Genomic DNA, 19,311 nt, shown 5'->3' with positions numbered 1-19,311 from the left:
CCATGGACGTATCTGTAGAAGAGGCATTCAGCAGAAACAGTACAGTATGTCTATGAGAGAGCGAGTGGAGAGACTCTGTTAGAGATGAATCATTAATTAACCTAACTGCCCTCTTCTGAATGGAATCGAGAAGCCTGAGAGAGGTTTTGGGGGCACCACCCCAGATGTGGGAACAATATTCCATGGCAGGGCGGATTTGCGATTTATACAGAGTGAGCAGCTGTTTGGAAGAAAAATAACGCCGAGAGCGAAAGAGAAAACCAAGTTTTTTAGATGCAGAGGAAGCAATATTTGTAATGTGCTTGTGCCAAGAGAGATTAGAAGTCAGGGTAATCCCCAAAAGAGATATATCATTTTGCCTAGAAATCGGAGTGTCACTAAAGATAAGCATAGGAGCAGAAGAATCCTTTTTGCAAGATATAAGACAAGACTGAGTTTTAGAAGAGTTGAAATCAACTAAGTTGTCTTTGCCCCACTGGAGAATTACCTGAAGATCGGCATTTAAGGAATTGGTAGCAAATTTTCGAGAAGTTGAAGCTGATTGAGCAGGGCAAGGTTTCTCAAAATGGAAAGTAGAATGCAGTGTGCAATCATCGGCAAAACTATGAATAGGATTTCCAGTTAATGGAAGAAGGTCATTATTATACTAGAGGAAAGGAGTGGGGGAAAGAACTGAACCTTTGGGGACACCGGCATTAGTGGAGAAGTTAGAAGATAGAGAGCCATCTACCATCACAGTCAGTGAGTGATCAGAGAGAAAACTGGATAACCAATTACTAAAAACATTTGGAAAACCATAAGATGGAAGCTTGTTTAGAAGACCTTTATGCTAAACACGATCGAAAGCCTTTGAGATGTCAAGAGCAACTACTTGTGTTTCACCGAACCTTTCCATTGAATTAGTCCATAAATGGGTAACATAAGCCAGAATATCACCAGTGGATCAACACTGACGGAATCCATACTGGTGATCGTTGATCAGATGGAAGGTTTCTAGGCAGTTTAAGAGTTGGCGGTTAATTGATTTCTCCATTACTTTAGAAAGAGTAGAAATAATTTCAATGGGACGATAATTGGATAGGAGGGATTTTTCACCCTTTTTAGGAGCTGGCTGGATATGAGCAAACTTTCAAGCAGAAGGAAAAATACCTTTGGAATAAGAAAGTGAAAAAAGCGGCAAAGAATAGGAGTAAGTTCGGGAGCACAGGTTTTGAGAACAAGTGGCTAAATACCATCGGGACCTGGAGCTTTCTTAGCATCAAGATTCGTCAAAATTCTTCTGACGTCCTTTTGACGGACGACCACAGGAGGCATTGAATGGAGCATGTTGGGAATGGTCGGAGGCATTTTACCAAGATCATTAATACATGAGTTGGAAGAAAAAATGGGATGCTAGCAGGTCAGCTTTATCCTTGGCTGAAGTGACAACAGAACCATCTGGTTTGGACAGAGGTGGGAGCAGAGATGGGCAAAAGTTGTGGTCAATAGCTTTGGGAAGAGACCAGAATGCTCGGCTACCATTAGGGCAAGAAGCAAGCTTTCTGCTCTTAGCCTGTTCAAACTCTAGTTGGGACTGATTAATAACTGCTTTACAATTGTTGTGAGCTTTGGTGTAGGCAGAAAATGAAACTGAAGAATTAGAAACAAGCCAATCACGATATGCAACGTTCTTCTCTTGAACAGCCTTAACACATATATTGGAAAACCAAGGTTTAGATGGAAGATGAGATTTTAAGGTGGAGTGTGGGATAAAGGATTCCATTCCTGCAAGAATAATTTCTCTGACACAATCTGAGCAAACGTTGACATCAGATGTTTTAAATCAGTAATCCGACCAAGGAAAAGAAGAAAAGAAATCTCACAGATCATCCCATTTTGCCTTCTTGTAATGCCAAACAACACAAGGTTGAGAATAGCCATGAGATAAAGGCTCCATTGGAGAAGTGACAATCACCAAGTTGCGATCTGAAGTGCCTAAAGGACCTCTCACTTTGCCCATGTACTTAGAAGGGTTGTTTGTGAGAAAAACATCAAGCGTGTTGGCTGTATGATTAAGATTGTCCGGTATGCTTGTAGGTAAATGAACAATCTGTGCAAAGTCATTAGTAATTGTAAAAGTCTAAGCATCTCGACCAGCTGGGTCAGTTTGACTAGAAAACGGAAGCCAGCTGGAGTTGTAAACATTAAAATCACCAAGGAAAATTACCTCACTGTTAGGAAAGTTGGACTGGAGAAAGTCAAGTTGCAAAGAGAGGAAGTCAAAGAGTTCCAAGTGATTAGTGGAGTTGGGAGAACGGTAGAGACAACAGATGAATTCGACACAATGAGGTAGAGAGATTTTAAGCCAGAGAAGATAATAAAGAGAGGAGATTCCAAATTGCCAAGTCTCTGACAGGGAATATCAGAACAGACATATGCACAAGTACCACCTTTGAGGTGAAAGGAATCATACAGCGAATAATTTGGGCATCTGAGATGAGCAGTAGTTGAATCAACCAATAACTGAGATTCTGTCAGAAAAAGTACATGGGGTTTGGCAGACTGCAAGTGGAAATGGACATCGTTGAGATTAGAATTGAGACCATGTATATTTGTGAAATGAATTTTTGTGGTCGTAAGTCGACGACCAAGTGTATACTCATTTGTACCCATATCAAGCAGATCAGCATCCTTTCTAAAATGGCATTTCCAAACCTGTATGCAGTACTCTAGATGTTGCCTGTCCATTTATGTGCAACAGGATAATCATCAACTGTTTTCAATCCACTGCAGGATGAAGGCCTCGCCAGGAACTTTCCAGTTTCTTCTGTTTTGTGCAATGGCCATCCATTTACTGCCCACAAACTCTTAAATTTCATTTCTTTTAGCTCTTGGGTACCATTCTGTTATTTTCTTAGTCCATCTATTGTCATGTCTTTGTCTTCAAGCTGTGTCCTGCCCAAGTCCATTTCAGTTCTTTAGTTTTGATAAGAATTTCCTTTACTTGAGTTTGCTGCCTAATCCATGTTTTTCCCTTCTTATCCAACAGTCTGGTTCCTAATATAATTTGTTCCATTCTTCTCTGTGTAGTTTTACTGTCTCTCTTCCATTCTTTCGGTGAGTGCTCAAGTTTCACTTACATAAGCCACGGTGGGGGGGGAGGTATACGTTAGTTCATTATTTTGCGTTTCAGGCAAATTGGAATATTGTTCCTCAGTATGTGATTATTTCTTGAATGCTATCCATCCGAAATTTATTCCTCTCTTGACTTCCAGCCATTTATCATTATTACAGCTAATGGCTTGTCCAAGATAAGTATACGAATCCACCTTTTCAATTTCTGCTCCTTCAATGATTATATCCCTTCCTATGGCCTACTTGTTCATCATTGGTCCTAAGTCCTCACTAACTCTGCATAACTTATTAAAATTTTCCTCTAATTCTTCGGAATCATGGCTTATGATCACAATGTCATCTGCAAATTGAAAATGGTTTAGGTACTTTCCATTCACATTGACTCCTTTCTCTGAGACCAGTCCAGCTTCCTCGAGGGCAGCAAGTAAACAGCTTTGGAGATATTGTCTCTTTGTCTAATTAATAAAGGAGGTAACGTTCTCATATATTTTCTTCAAAATCCTAATGTATGGGATGTCATTCCTTGTCTTTCTAGAGTCTGAAACATTGCCTTATTCTTTATAGAGTCAATGCTTTTCATAATCCACAATTGCCTGGCATAATAGGCTTTTATATTCATTTGCTTTCTCCAGCTGTGATATTATGTGAAACTGATCCATAATTGAGAATCAACCGAATGAGCAAACCAGCTTGCTCATTCGGTTGATTCTCATCAAGTATTCTTTATAATCTGTTAGTAATGACTGTTGTGAACAACTTTTAGATGTGCGACAACAAGCTAATTGGTCCATAATTTTCCATTTCTGATTTATCTCCTTTCTTATTTAGCAAAATTACGATTGCATTATTCCACTTCTTAGGTGTCACGCCTTTTCGTGATGTATTTTGTGAAGAGCTTTGTGTCGTGTCTTTGTCCTAATTTTAACACCCTATGGTAACTTGATCTTCACCTGGAGCTTTTTGATTCTTCATTTTCTTCAATGCATGTTCTGCTTCATCAGGAACGATATTGGCTATGCTGCATGTGTTGCTAATTTGTGATCGATCTTCTTCACTGCTGGCATCATTTCCTGGCTCCTTATATAATACTTTATAGTAGTCAATTTGAATTATGTCTTCTCTGCTATTTATAAGTACACCATCACTATGCTTCAGATTCAGTATCATTTGTCTTTCTGTATCACTGCCCATGACTGCTGATTTAAGTCCTTTGTTTTCCCTTAATGCTTGTTCTACTTTTCTTGTGTTAAATCTTCTTATGTCCTCTGAGTCTCTGTCTAATGGCTTTGCATAACTCAGTATACTCAATTTTGTCCTTGTCAGTGTTTATCTTGCTCTTCATTTGTTGTCTTCGGTTCATCATGGCGAGTGTTTCTTCACTAATTTTTTTCCGTTTTTTTTTTTTTTTTTTTTTAATATCTTTTTACCTATAGGTTTCTTTCGCTTTATCACTTTCAGAAAAGTTTTGTATTCCTTGTCAATATCTTGGTCCTGAAAGGTCTGCAGAACTCACACTTGATCCTAAGTTCCAGTACATGCTTCTTTTTCTCCTCGTCTGTTATCTCAAAATAATGATAGCCTTAATAAAAAAAAAAAGATTGTAACCTACAACTACTTTAATATTAAAACTTGTGCAGCTCTGTGATGCAAGAGCTTGTATTTTCGAACCGGAAAGTGTATATGTATAATAAATTATTATACATATATGGTGACATACAGTATATCCTTCACAACAACAGTGCTAGGGATTATAACATTATTTGTATTTCTTATGAGGTGTTTGTGTTATTATAGATGCAAGTAGCAAGATTAGATCCTTTTTGCTTTGGTATTGAAAATCTGCTGAATGTATTCTACAGCTAGAACCTTACGATATAGTTTGCTGAGTGAGAAAAAATCCCAGCTGCCTGCATCACAAAATCATGGTTGTGATATTCTTAGATAGCAACATTGTAATAGCAGGTGACCTTGGCAAACAGACACGTCTTATGTGTGGAGTTTTTGCACTCATACACAGCGTGGCTTATATAAGCACCATTGCATCTGCATTGGCATCTTCTGTTACAAATCTTGTAGTTTCATAGGAGAAAATTAATGTGGTACTGTTTGATCTCCCATATCTGAACCTAATACATTAGTATTTGCAAAATGAAGCAAGGAAGAAAGCAAGCAAGCTTACAAATATGTGGCTTCAGCAGAAACACAGATACTGTAAACTCTTGCTATTCACAGTAACTGTATTTGTGGCTGCTGGTTTAATGTAAAATGAAACAAAAAAAAAAGTGAATTTTAAAGTTCCCTGAACATTTTCTGCCATAAATATGGGTGTGGCTAAAATCATCTTGCCTTGTCAAAACAGCACTTAGTGGGGGGGGGGGGGGGCAAGGAGTGACACAATCACAAGCACGGATGTTTCCCACTAATGCTTGTTCATATGTGTTATGTGCTTGTCATGGAAGATTTCGTTGTTTGCTTTTAACATGCTTACGAAAGTAAAAAATCTACCATTTTTGCAGTATGTTAGCTGTTAAAAGAAAGTGACTTTATTGCGGACAAGTTTTCTTTTCTAACCCCTACAAAAATATGGCTATGAATAACAAGGGAATTGTGAAAAGATCAAAGAAGGTGATGACGTTAGTGAGTAAAATTGAGTTATTAGACAAATTTTCTAATGGTGAAAGTGTTGTGTCAATGGCAAAACATTATAAAATCAACGAGGCAGCGGTACAATCAATCAAGAAATCGGAAGAAAAAATCTGCCTTAGTGCCCGTGAAAATGTGCTAATTGTTTCAAAAATTTGCTCTGTAACTTGTGATGTTAAATTAGAAAAATTGGAAAAGGGTTTAAATCTGTGGATAGAAGACCGAACTCAAAATAAAATTCCATTAAGTTCACTCATCATTCTTGAAAAGGCAAAACACCTTTATCGACACTGTAATGAAGCTGGTAATAGCACTGGCAGGATAAGTTTTTTAGCTAGTAAAGGCTAGTTTGAAAGGTTTAAAAATCGATATAGCTTTCATAATGTGAAACTTGCAGGCGAGTCTGCATCAGTGGATTTCGTTGCTGCAGAAAGTTTCCGACTGAATTAAAATTCTGAATTTTAATCCAGTCCGAAAAAAGAAAAGAAAAAAAACCAAAACTGAATTTAAAAAAATTAATTATGGATAAAGGATATGTTCCTGAACAGGTGTTCAATGCAGATGAAACTGAGTTGTTTTGGAAAAGAATGCCAGCCAGAACATACTTTACACAAAATGAAAAATCTACTCCTGGATTCAAAGCTTCCAAAGATAGGATTACTCTTTGTTTTGTTAGTGCAAATGCTAGTGGACATATGATCAAACCGATGCTCATGTATAAATTGCAGAATCTATATATTTTAAAGAGTAAAGAACATCTTCCAGTTCGTTGGAAATCCAATAAAAAAGCCTGGGTAATAACTACACTTTTTAGAGGGTGGTTTAATGATAGCTTTGTATGGGAGGTGGAAAGTTACTTAGCTTCAAAATCTTTGCCTTTCAAAGTTCTGCTTCTTATTGATAGCATGCCAGGACATCCAAGCAGTTTAGCATTTGAGCAGCCAAATGTTGAAATTTTATTTTTGCCACCCAACACTACATCACTTTTACGACCGCTAGACCAAGGTGAAATTGCTGCGGTTTAAGTCCCACTATGTTAGGAGAACTTTTACTGGCTTATTGAAAAAATGGAAAGGGAGTCAGACTTAACTGAAAGTCAAAGTTGGAAAAATTATAACATCACCAATTGCCTGATCAGCATCACAGTATCAGTTGATGAGATAAGAGCATCTGCAATTAACACGTATTGGCGAAAATTTTGGCCAGGAGTGGTTGTTGCCAAAACAATCTCCAGTGTCAATGAACTGGTTGCCAATATTGCAGCAATCACACAGGGAATAGAAGGAGGTCCCTGGAAAACATCGATGCAACAGGCATTCAGGAACTTTATTGAGATTCATGCAGATGAATTAGTGATAAGGTCAAATGAGAACCAAAATGATCCCGAGGAGGGAGGTCTTGATATTAGACTGGAATTAAATAACAAATCATTAAAGGAAATCTTGAGCCTCTCCATACAACTTTCAGAAAAGGTGGCAGAAACGGATCCTAATTAGGAAAGAAGCATCAAATTTAAGCAAGACGTATAACAATTACTCTTGCCTTACAGGGAAGCCCAAAAGGAGCTCAATAAAAAAAAAAAAAAAAGAAGAAACAAACTTCAATTACGAGTTATTTTTCCCCTAGCAACCCATATTCTTGATATGTTTTTGAAAGATTTGTTTGAAATTTCTAATAAACATTACATTTAATATCAAGTTGTTTCTTATTTTCACAATACCTTGTGCTTGTATTTCACACAGTGCTGTCTATGTACACAATCATATTATGTAGGTACATATATTACATACTTAAGTAAAATTAAATGCAACAAGGCATCATATCTTTAAGAGTGTAATAATCTCTGAGAGATTATTACACTCTTAAGACTACGATTTACTGGCCCACTCTATTTCCCTGTACAGTTCCTTATTATACTCATCAGAGTCATTAGGCCTATAACACACTCCTACTCAAGTTTGATCTCCCAATGCTTATGTCACACCAGACTGACCCTACACTGCACTGTCCAGTGATGTCGACTGGCTTCACTTCCTTGGATTTTGTGTTTCTTAACTAATAGTATAACCCCTCCTCCCTTCCTATCTTGTCTATCAAGATGTTGGGCCACATCTTGTCTATCCTTCCTGTACACATTGTACTCCCCAAATTCCAGCTCTGCATTCCTTATATCTGTGTGACACCACGTTTCTGATATCCCAACAATATCTGCCTTTGATGTTCTGAACAATACCTCAAATTCATCAAATTTATTTACCCAAACTCCTAACATTGGTGTACATGCAAGTATACATGCACCTGTTCTTTTTCTTAGTTACCCTAACACAACCCATGTGTTTACTTGTACTGCAATGGCTCCCAGCAGTACAAGTAAACACATGTACTGCAATGACTCCCAGCAGTCTCTGAAATACCCTGCATCTTGTTTTCCAGGCTGCTGCTCATTCCAATAGAAGCAGTACAAGAATTACTTTCACCTCTGCCAGTGGCTACTGTTAATCTATTAGTCCTTGTATCCCCCCCAACAAGCTAGGAGTTTTCCGACCCACCTAACACTGCCTCGATAGCATCAGCAAATATTCTTGCACCCTTTCTCTTTAAGTGTATCCCATCCCTATAGAAGCAGTCTCTCCTGTTAACAAGTACAGACTTTGATATCATATACTTGGATTTCAGGGAATATTTTAATACTCGCACATAAAATACTGCTGTACTAATTGGAGCAGTGTGTCATTATGGGCATGTTACTGCTATGGATAAAGGTCTGGTCGAGTGGGAGAAGACAGAGAGTGGTTATCAGTGGGTGCTGCTGTTCATGGATTAATGTTGTTAGTGGTGTTCCACATGGTTCAGTGCTGGACCCATTGTTGGTTTCTGTATTTATTAATGTTACTGATGAGGATATATCAGGCTTAATGTTTAATCATCTTTGCAGACGATCCAGTGGTTGGCAGGTGGTTAAAGACAACAATGAAGGTATACTATTGCAACAAGATCTAGAAAAATTAGGGGAATGGCTGAGAAATGGTAAATGTAAGTTGCTGCATATGGTATCAGTAATCCCAGAGTAACATACCAACTGTGTGATAATGCACTCAGACTAGTGGAAAATAAAAAGGACCTGGAAGTAATTATCCACTCAGATATGAATTTCTTCGAGCAGTGCAGGCAAGCTGTTAGTACAGGTCATTGGGTTTTATCAATGATGATGTACAGGAATTTTGCCAGCAGTGATGAGGTGATTATCCCATTTCATATAGGGCAATGGTTGGGCCACATCTTGAGTTGCATACATGTATGGAGGCCTCAATTTAGAAAAGGTCATCTAGAGCTGCTGGAACAGCTACAAATAAGGGTGTAGGGTGTATTTATTCTGGTAATATTCTTTTCATGCTCAGACTATATAGATGAGGGAACTTAAATTCAAATTGAAGAAGAATTGTTGCAGAATAGACGTGCAGAAGTGTGCCTTCAGCCAATGTGTGATTGATTGCTGGAACAAGCTTCGTTCAGTTGTTGGAAGTGGATAGTCTGAACAAACTCAAGGAAAAACTAGCCAAAAACTACTGCAGATTGTAAAAATTACTGGATAGGTGATTTTTTTTTTTTTTTTTTTTTGCTGCATTAGCTTGCTTTCTTGCATCATTTGCCATTACTAATACCAAGTCTTGTTAGGACTGTGTTCAGGTATGGAGAACTCATCTGAGAAAAAAAAAAAAAAGGGAAAAAAAAAATGACTTTGAGCTTCTTGAAAGAGTCCAAAGAGGGGGCAACTGGAATGGTGAGATCGGCAAAAGGACAGTTGTATAGGGGAGAGTCCGATTATGTGTGCTATCGAGTTTGGCAGCCAGGCACCTCAAAGGTGACCTGATTGTGGTTTATAAAGCTCTAAGAGGGATTAGTAAAAAGAATGAAGGTGGAATTTTCACTGTTATAAAGCATTCCAAAACTAGGGGCCATAAATTCAAATTACAGGGGTGACGTTTAGATTAGATTGTAAGAAGTTTTCGTTTGGCCAGCAAGTTGTTGATTCTTAGAAATAGTTACCCTCACATGTATTTGAGGCTGACAGTTTGAACAATTCAAAGGTCAACTTGATAGTTACGTATAGGAAGAGGAAAGCATAAAATTTGTAATTTCTTATCTACTTTTTTTCTTTTTACTTTTCGCCAGTTTCACTGTTGAAGCAAAAGTCTGTGGTGAATATTATTATACCTTTGTCCCTTTAACAGACTTGTTACTCTTCTCTGTGCATTTTCTGACAGGCCCATGTCTATCCTAAATGAGGTATCCAAGACTATCATCATCATCATCAGCAGCCATTTTCAATCTACTCCAAGATGAAGGCCTCTCCAGCAACTTTCCAGTTCCTTCTGTTTTGAGCACTGGCCATCCATTTACTACCCACAAACTCATGAATTTCATCTATCCATCTTCGCCTTTGTCTTCCAGGTTTTCTTCTAGCTCCTCTTGGGTACCATTCTGTTATTTTCTTAGTCCATCTGTCATCATGTCTCCGAGCTATGTGTCCTGCCCAAGACCATTTTAGTTCTTTAGTTTTGATAAGAATGTCCTTTACTTGAGTTTGCTGCCTAATCCATGTGTTTCTCTTCTTATCTAACAGTCTGATTCCCAATATAATTAGTTCCATTCTTTGCTGTGTAGTTCTCAGCTTCTCTTCCATTCTTTTGGTGAGTACCCAAGTTTCACTTTCATAGACATGGTGGGGAGTATACATTTGTTCATTATTTTACGTTTCAGACAAACTGGGATATTGCTCTTCAGTATGTGACTATATTTTCTGAATGCTATCCATCCAAAATTTATTCTTCTCTTGACTTCCAGCCATTTATCATTATTACAGCTAATAACTTGTCCCAGATAAGTACATGACTCCACTTTTTCAATTACTGCTCCGTCAATCATTTCCCTTTCTGGGACATACTTGTTCATCATTACTTTTGTTTTAGCCATATTCATCTTTAGTTCAAAATCCTTACTAACTGTGCATAACTGCTTAAGATTTTCCTCTAATTGTCTGGGATCGTAGCTTATGACCACAATGTCATGCAAATCTTAAATGGTTTAGGTACTCTCCGTTCACATTGACTCCTTTCTGCGACCAGTCTAATCTTCTGAAAGCTTCCTCAAGGGCAGCAGCAAACAGCTTAGGAGATATTGTGTCTCCTTGTCGAACTCTTTCTCAATTTTAAATTTCGTACTGTCTTTGTAATAAATGAGGTAGCACTCTCATATATTTTCTTCAAAATCATAATATATGGGGTATCTATGCCTTGTCTTTCCCGGCATCTCCGTAGCCAGGTGGGAAGGAGCAGCAGTGTAACATACGCTTCTTGTTTAGACCGGGGTTCGAGCCGGTCACCACCAAATATGGAGGATGCGGAAAGGTCAGAGAATGACCACCGCATATACCGGAGCAATATGGCCTTACTCAGCATGCAGATCACAATTGAGAGCCAACAAAAAAAAAAAAAAAGTCATATCCCCTGGAATATAAATCCAAAGTGGGAATTCATAATATCCCACTGTTTAGTTACACTGAAACTGCAGGCCAGCAAAAAAAAAAATAAATAAATAAATAAAAATAAATTTTACTGCACAGAAAGCCTTACTGCAGAAATTTTACTGCACACCAATCTTGCAAATATTGCAAGTCATTAAAATACCTTCTATTTGCAAAGTATAATATTTCATTACTAGGACTTACCTCAACAATAGTATTTCTTAAATTTTGTCTGTATTGCTCATAACTAATGCAATCATACAATATATGATCCCAGATTTCAACACACATACACTAGCAAAACAGGTCAGGTTTTAACCCAAAATAATGCAGCTTATAATTAAATGATCCATGTCCAGTCATAAAATATGAGGTTTCCATTTCTGGAAACAACCAGGTGTTTTTTTTTTTTTTTTTTTTCCCTTATCACAGATGGGTAACCTGACCAGTCTCACTATTGCACCATCTTGTTTGCCGCTGATCCATCAAACCAGTGATTACCAATTTCTTAGCCTTAGACTTAGTAATATCTAAATTATTAGTAATACCCATAAAAGTAAGTTCAACCCCTTTTCTCAAAAAGTAACAAACTCTGTAAACAGCATAAAGATCTAGTGGCATGCAACCAGATATAACCTAAGCTGCATTAGTGGAAACAGTTCTACACATTTTAACAACGATAGTATAATTTTTATTTGTATAAACATTAATTTCTGTCTGAATTTTAGTGACTAAGCTTGGATACCAAACATTAGCTCCATACACAATAATAGGCAGAAATACTGCACATCCTAATACTAATCCTAATAATAGACAAGGAAAAGTTTAATTTTTTCACCTAGATACTCTAAGTACAAAAAAGGGTCAACTTACTGTCAATTATTATTCCAAGATGTTTTGTTGTCTTACCCATTGGGATTTATTTCCCTTCAAATAATACCCTCTGGGGCCTTCCCACATCTAATATACCTTTACATAACATCATTAGAGTTTTACTAATAGATATCTTTAACTTAAGATCTGATATCCAACATACCAGATTATCGGCATCTCAGTAACCAGGTCGGCAGGAGCAGCAGTGCATAGCACACGCTTCTTGATTAGACCGGGGTTCGAGCCCATGCCCACCAATTACGGAGGATGCGGAAAGTTCAGGGAATGACCACCACATATCCCTGGAGCAATATGACCTTAGTTGCTAATGCTCCTAAAAACCAAACAACAACATACCAGATTATCCATTACAGTAGCTGCTATAATTTCTAAATACTGTCTTGCCATGCCAGCAAAATCCAACACCAAATCATGGTCTTTTATTATGGCTGCGAATAGGACAGATGAGCAGCATGGAATTGACCTGATTGTGGTTCTTGTAATGGTTTTTGCTACAAAACTGTGACACTAGTAAATACATTTTACCCTTAGGGATTAGTCATTCGTCAAAATAGCACCAAATCAGATAAAGCACTGAAAGTAAAATCAAGGTAGAGCAATGATTTTCAATCGCCGTTCATGAGCATACACCAATTCCTGAACCGCCTTTATAACGACCGAGGAAAAAAATAAATTTTAAAATAGCAGATAGTAAAAGTATATTACGTTGAGCATCTATTTCCGAAACTTCTGTTAATTTATACGTTCACAAGTCAAAATGTGGAAGCTATTGATGGATGCTATAACGGATGGCTGTTTTTTGGCTCGTGGGCTACTTTGGTCATGGAGTTCTGGTTTATGTGTGCTTAATTAACCTTCAAGTTTTTTTTTTCCATTCTTTCTCTCTCTCTCTCTCTCTCTCTCTCTCTCTCTCTCTCTCTCTCTCTCTCTCTCTCTCTCTCTCTCTCCCTCTCTCAAGCAACTTAACTACTGTTGTGGGGATCAGAGGAGAGCGGTCTCGAGGGTGGAAGGGGTGAACTTAACCCGGGTGCCAATGTTCAAGGGGCACCAGAAACTTTAGCATTAGTAGAGGCATACGATGCAAGAAAGCAAGCTTATGCAGCATCAGCCAAAGAAAAAAACACTTTGATTTTGTAATATCTGAAGATGATTTTGTAATAACTGAGAGGAAAGTGGAGGAGAAATTGTTGATGATAAACATAAGAAAGGCACTGGGGGAGGATGGGATCTGTCCAGTTATATTAAAGGAGGCAGCAAAGGAAGTAAGCAAACCCTTATCCATAATTATGAGTTTCCTTGGACTCAGGGAAGGTACCCATGGACTGGAGATGTGCAAATGTAACCCCAATTCACAAAGGAGGATCAAAGGGTGACACAAGTAATTATAGACCTGTTAGTTTAACTTCTGTTCCAGGGAAATTAATGGAGGCACTGGTTAAAGAAGCATATAGGATCATCTAGATGAGACTTCAGTTATAGCTCGGACACAGCATGGGTTTGTTAAGGGGAAGTCTTGTCTGACCAATTTGATTGGATACTATTATGTGGTCACAAAGGAACTGGATTCAGGGAATAACTTTGAGATCATATATTTGGAACATAGAAAGGCTTTTGATACTGTTGCACGTGGATGACTGCTGCACAAATTGGAGCAGTGCAGCATTGGAAGCAGATTGCTGCTATGGATAAAGGGATGGTTGAGTGGGAGAAGATAGAGAGTGGTAATAAATGGACACTGCTCTTTGTGGATTAATGTTATTAGTGGAGTTCCTCATGGTTCAGTGTTGGGTCCATTGTTGTTTCTGTATTTATAAATGATATTGATGATGGTATATCAGACTTAATGTCCAAGTTTGCAGAAGATATGAAGATTGGCAGAGTTAATGACAGTATTTTTGCTGCTGCAACAGATCCAGAAAAGTTGAGCAGATGGGCTGAGAAGTGGCAAATGAAGTTTGACAAATAACATTGACAAATGTAAAGTACTACATATGGGAAGCAGTAACCCCAGAGCAATGTATCAACTCTGTGGTACTACAGTGACAGTGGTAGAGAATGAAAAGGACCTGGGATAATTATGCAGGCAGATATGAAGTTCTCTGAGCAGTGCAGACGAGCTGTAAGAGTAGCTCACGGTGTCTTGTTAATGATATAGGAATTTTTCTAGCAGGGATAAGGAGGTGATTATCCCCTTGTATAAGGCAATGGTCAGGCCACACCTTGAGTACCATATACAGGTCTGGAGGCCTCATTTTGAGAAGGATGTAGAGCTTTTGGAACGAGTACAGAGGCAACAAGGTTAGAAAGGCTTAATTTTTGCAGATTACAGTGTTTGGAGACTAGGCACCTGCGAGGTGATCTGATTGAGGTGTATGAAGCCTTGAATGGTTTGAGTGTGCCCAGTGCTGATGGGATTCTTCCTCTTGCTTGGAGCTGTCGCCTGAGAGGGCATGGATTCAAATTTAGCATTAGCATTAGTAGAGGCATTAGCATTAGTTGATATGATGCAAGAAAGCAATCTTATGCAGCATCAGCCAAAAAAAAAACAAAAAAAACCCTTCCACTTCACCCCTCCGTTCTTTTGAAATACCTGTCTAGCTGAGCCTTAAATTTATTTAGGCTATCAACTTTCACAACAAAGGATAGAAGTCTGTTCCACCAACCAACTACCTGTTGGCTAAAGGCAAATTTCCTCACATCTATCCTACATCTGTCTTTCCTCAATTTGAATTTATGCCCTCTCAAGTGATTATTCTGAGCAAGAAGCAGTATCCCATCAGCATTGAGCATGCTCAAACCATTGAAGGCTTTGTACACCTCTATCAGATCACTTCGCCGGTGCCTAGTCTCCAGACACTGTAATTTGCAAAACTTAAGCCTTTCTTCGTAAGAGCAACCCTTTGTTCCGTTCACTAACCTTGTTGCCCTTCTCTGTACTCGTTCCAGCAGCTCTACCTTCTTGAAATGAGGCCTCCAGACCTGTATACAGTACTCAAGATGCAGCCTGACCATTTCCTTATACAAGGGAATAATCACCTCCCTATCCCTGCTAGAAAATTTCCTGTATATCATTGATAAGACACCGTGAGCTACTCTTGCAGCCCATCTTTACTGCTCAGAGAACTTCATATCTGTCTGCACATATTACCCCAGGTCCTTTTTCATTCTCTACCACTGTCACTGTAGTACCACAGAGTTGATACATTGCTCTGGGGTTGCTGTTTCCCATATGTAGTACTTTACATTTGTGAATGTTAAACTTCATTTGGCACCTCTCAGCCATCTACTCAACTTTTCCAGATCCTGTTGCAGCAGCATAGTGTTGGTAGCGTTCTTAACAACCCTGTCAACCTTTGTATCGTATGCAAACTTGGACATTTAAGCTTGATATACCATCATCAGTATTATTTATAAATACAGAAAACAACAATGGACCCAACACTGAACCCTGAGGGACTTCACTAACAACATTAGCCCACAATGAGCAGTGTCCATTAATTACCACTCTCTGTCTTCTGCCACTCAACCATCCCTTTATCCGTAGCAACAATTTGCCACCAGTGCCACACTGCTCCAATTTGTGCAGCAGTCTTCCATGTGCAACAGTATCAAAAGCCTTTCTAAGATCCAAATATATAATATCAAAGCATCCAATTCTTTTGTGACTACATCATATCATCCAATCAAATTGAGAATTTTTTAGAGAACAGTAAAGATCCGGACTATGAGACTACAGTTGAAAATATGTTGGCAAACTTCGAGAAGTTGGGCCGCAACATGATTGTCAGGGTACATTTTTACACTTTTGCATTTGGAAGTGTAAGTGAAGATCAGGGTGAGAGGTTTAAACAGGACATTAAACACGTGGAGATGAGGTACCAGGGGAGTTGTAGCATGAGGGCTGATATTTGTTGGATACTGAAGAGGTCCTGTACAGTAGAAGCATCTACAAGAAACGAAACACTAATAATGAAAGTTTGACCGAGATTTTAAAGTGAAAGGTGAGTTTTTTAGAAGACAATGAATTATCCAAAAATTTTCGGGAAAATATCAGGCAATAAAAACTGCTGCCAATAACTAAATTTTACCAAATGCGCTAAGACAAAGACAGCCTTAGTGCATGTAGATTTGACTCCATCCAATTCGACTTTGCCATTCTCATTTAAGAGATGGCAGTTTCCTATTCAGCTGGCTATATATAAAAGCCAAAATTCGGACTCTATCAAACGTTTCCAATGTTTGATAGAGTCCGAATTTTGCTTACTAGCCCTGTATTTAGTCACGGCCAAATATGTGTAGCGATTTCTCTGGTAAGATCATTCCAGCATGTTAAGATAAGGCTACCAGAAGGGCACAAGAATATAAAAAAAGTTGTTTCAAAGAAGTATTATAAAGATTGTACTACATTTTGTACATGTGAAATTGTTACTCAACATGCACATTTTAAATAATTGGAAAGATATTGAAACAAAATAAAATTTATGTTTCCTCAGATACAAAGAATGAGAAAGGATTCAATGCGTACTGCTCATGACAAAACACAGACTACATTTCTTTTGGACAGCTAGAGAAAAACTGCTACAAATTACGAAATTTTTGCAATGGGTACTGCTAGTAATAAAATAAAAGAAAAAGAAATAGACAACCTATGCATTTCCCTCCTCCGGTGCATAACTATCCAGCTGACCTTTGAATTTCTCCAAACTACCAGCCTCAACCACCCATGTCAGTAATTTATAACTCACTGGCTAAAATAAAACTTAGTACAATCCATTCTAAACTCTCCCCCCACCGTAACTTTAATTTATGGGCACTAGTTTCTAGAATCATTTATAACCGTGAAAATTTCATCCTTCATTTTACTTTTGCTTCTCAGAGCCTTATACACTTCAAGTCTCCTCTAAGGTGCCTAGTTTCCAAGCTGTGCAACGGACATATTTGAAGTCTCTCCTTGTATGGATGCACTTTTGCCAATGTCACCAGGCAAGTTAACCATCTTTGGACCCTTTCAAGAAGCTTGATGTCTTTATTTTAGGTGCTGTCTCTATATCTGAACACAATATTCCAAGTGTGCTCTAACAATAGCCTTATATAATGGGATTATGACGTCCTTATCTCTACTAGAAATGTTTGATAAATCATTGATAAGACACCACGGGCCTTCCTTGCAACCTATCTATGATGCTCGGAGAAATTCATGTCTGACTATATCATAACTCCCAAGTCCCTTTCTTCCACTACTGACTTTAGTTCAGCTCCACCAAGTGTGTAAGTTAATTTTGGGTTGCTGTTCCCCAGGTGGTAGAGTAGGTGTGATTTGTTTAACCCCCCCCCCCCCCCCCCGGATGATAATTATTATACAAGGCATGTCGAAATTCCAATTTATGGGGTATAAAATAGTGTAGGGTTGTATAATTGTATAAGTAATGTATAATTTTTATAGCAAAGTTACAAAACAGATCTAATCATCTGCTGTTTTCTGTGTGTAACAAATGGTGTCAGCCTTAATAGCAAGTCATACACATTTCTTTCTTGTAGCGGTTCATACTCATTTACTTCATTTGTATTTATTGTATTGAATAAAGCTATAGCAGAAAGACACTCACAGAAAGTGGTAGTGCTTGCACCCATTTTCCTTGAATTTCTGGCAAGCTTTTCTTACTGTGGTTATTAAATAAACTATCAGAGAGAGTACTTTATTCTGTAGTTTTTATTCTGACTGTAAGAAATGTATTATTTCCTTTTTTTTTTTTTTCCTTCATTATTATTAAATTCTTTCAGGTATGGGAGGTGAACAGATGCTAGATACTATTTTTGTTTCTGGACTTCCAGAAGATATAGAAGAGACTCAGTTGGCTGACCATTTTGGATCAATTGGAGTTATCAAGGTTTGCATTTATAAGCTTCTCTGTTAGACGAATGTTATAAAATGTAATTATTTCTTTTTATTTATTTTTTTTTATTACAGCGACTCCCCGACTTATGTAAGGGTTGCGTTCCATGGAACTCTATGTAAGTTGGAATTTCCCTAAATGCTTATGCAGCACTCGCAAATTTGATTGAAGCAAAAAAGAAATGTTTGACGAACACGTAAATAGAATTAATTATTAAATTTTTTTATCTAGTGCGCAGGAAAAATTACAAAATTTCAAAATTATAAAATTACCAAAAGAGAAAGGAGACAGGCATAACGTCAGCAAGTTTAACCTTTCGAGCATCGTTGCCAGAATTAACTCTCCAGCTGATAAGTATGCCGCTGCAGAAGTTGAGATTTAGAAGGTATTTTTTCGAACACACCACAAAATTTCTCTGCAGCTGCAGAATCAGCACTGGCGACTTCACCGCATACTTTAATGTTTTGGAAATCAATGTAATACTTGAACCTATTAAACCATCTGTTGCTTGCCACGAACTTGGCTTGGGGTTCGCCGTACTTATCCTTAATATCTTCATTAGCATTAGCATTAGTAGAGACATTTGATGCAAGAAAGCAAGCTTATGCAGCATCAGCCAAAAAAAAAAAAAAAAAAAAAACCCACTTCCACTTCACCCCTCTGTTCGTTCAAAATACCTGTCCAGCTGAGCCTTAAACTTATTTAGGCTATCAACCTCCACCACAAGGGATGGAAGTCTGTTCCACCAACCAACCACCCGCTGGCTAAAGGCAAATTTCCGCACGTCTATCCTACATCTGTCTTTCCTCAATTTGAATTTATGCCCTCTCAGGTGATTTTTCTGAGCTAGAGGAAGAATCCCATCAGCATTGAGCATGCTCAAACCATTCAAGGCTTTATACACCTCTATCAGATCACCTCGCTGGTGCCTAGTCTCCAGACACTGTAATTTGCAAAACTTAAGCCTTTCTTCGTAAGAGCACCCCTTTGTTCCATTCACTAATCTTGTTGCCCTTCTCTGTACTCGTTCCAGCAGCTCTACATCCTTCTTGAAATGAGGCCTCCAGACCTGTACACAGTACTCTAGGTGTGGCCTGACCATTGTCTTATACAATGGAATAATCACCTCCTTATCCCTACTGGAAAAATTCCTGTATATCATTGACAATACTCCATGAGCTACTCTTGCAGCCCGTCTGCACTGCTCAGAGAACTTCATATCTGCCTGCACAACCACCCCCA

General features: G+C 38.2%; 1 protein-coding gene across 3 annotated transcripts in view; it reads left to right on the top strand.

Moving 5' to 3' along the window:
* Positions 1-19,311, top strand: part of LOC150085121 (RNA-binding protein FUS-like) — a 290,717-nt gene that overhangs the window by 175,778 nt on the left and 95,628 nt on the right. For all 3 annotated transcript variants that reach the window (XM_090373038.1, XM_090373039.1, XM_090373037.1), the window contains one exon: positions 17,957-18,063. In XM_090373038.1, coding sequence (XP_090229164.1) covers positions 17,957-18,063 — 107 coding nt within the window. The remainder of the gene's footprint in view (positions 1-17,956; positions 18,064-19,311) is intronic.

The sequence above is a fragment of the Mastigoproctus giganteus genome, chromosome 5 (assembly GCF_048544385.1).
Source record: "Mastigoproctus giganteus isolate SK-2022 chromosome 5, ASM4854438v1, whole genome shotgun sequence".
NCBI lineage: Eukaryota > Metazoa > Arthropoda > Arachnida > Uropygi > Thelyphonidae > Mastigoproctus > Mastigoproctus giganteus.
This window is presented reverse-complemented; position numbering and strand designations above follow the sequence as displayed.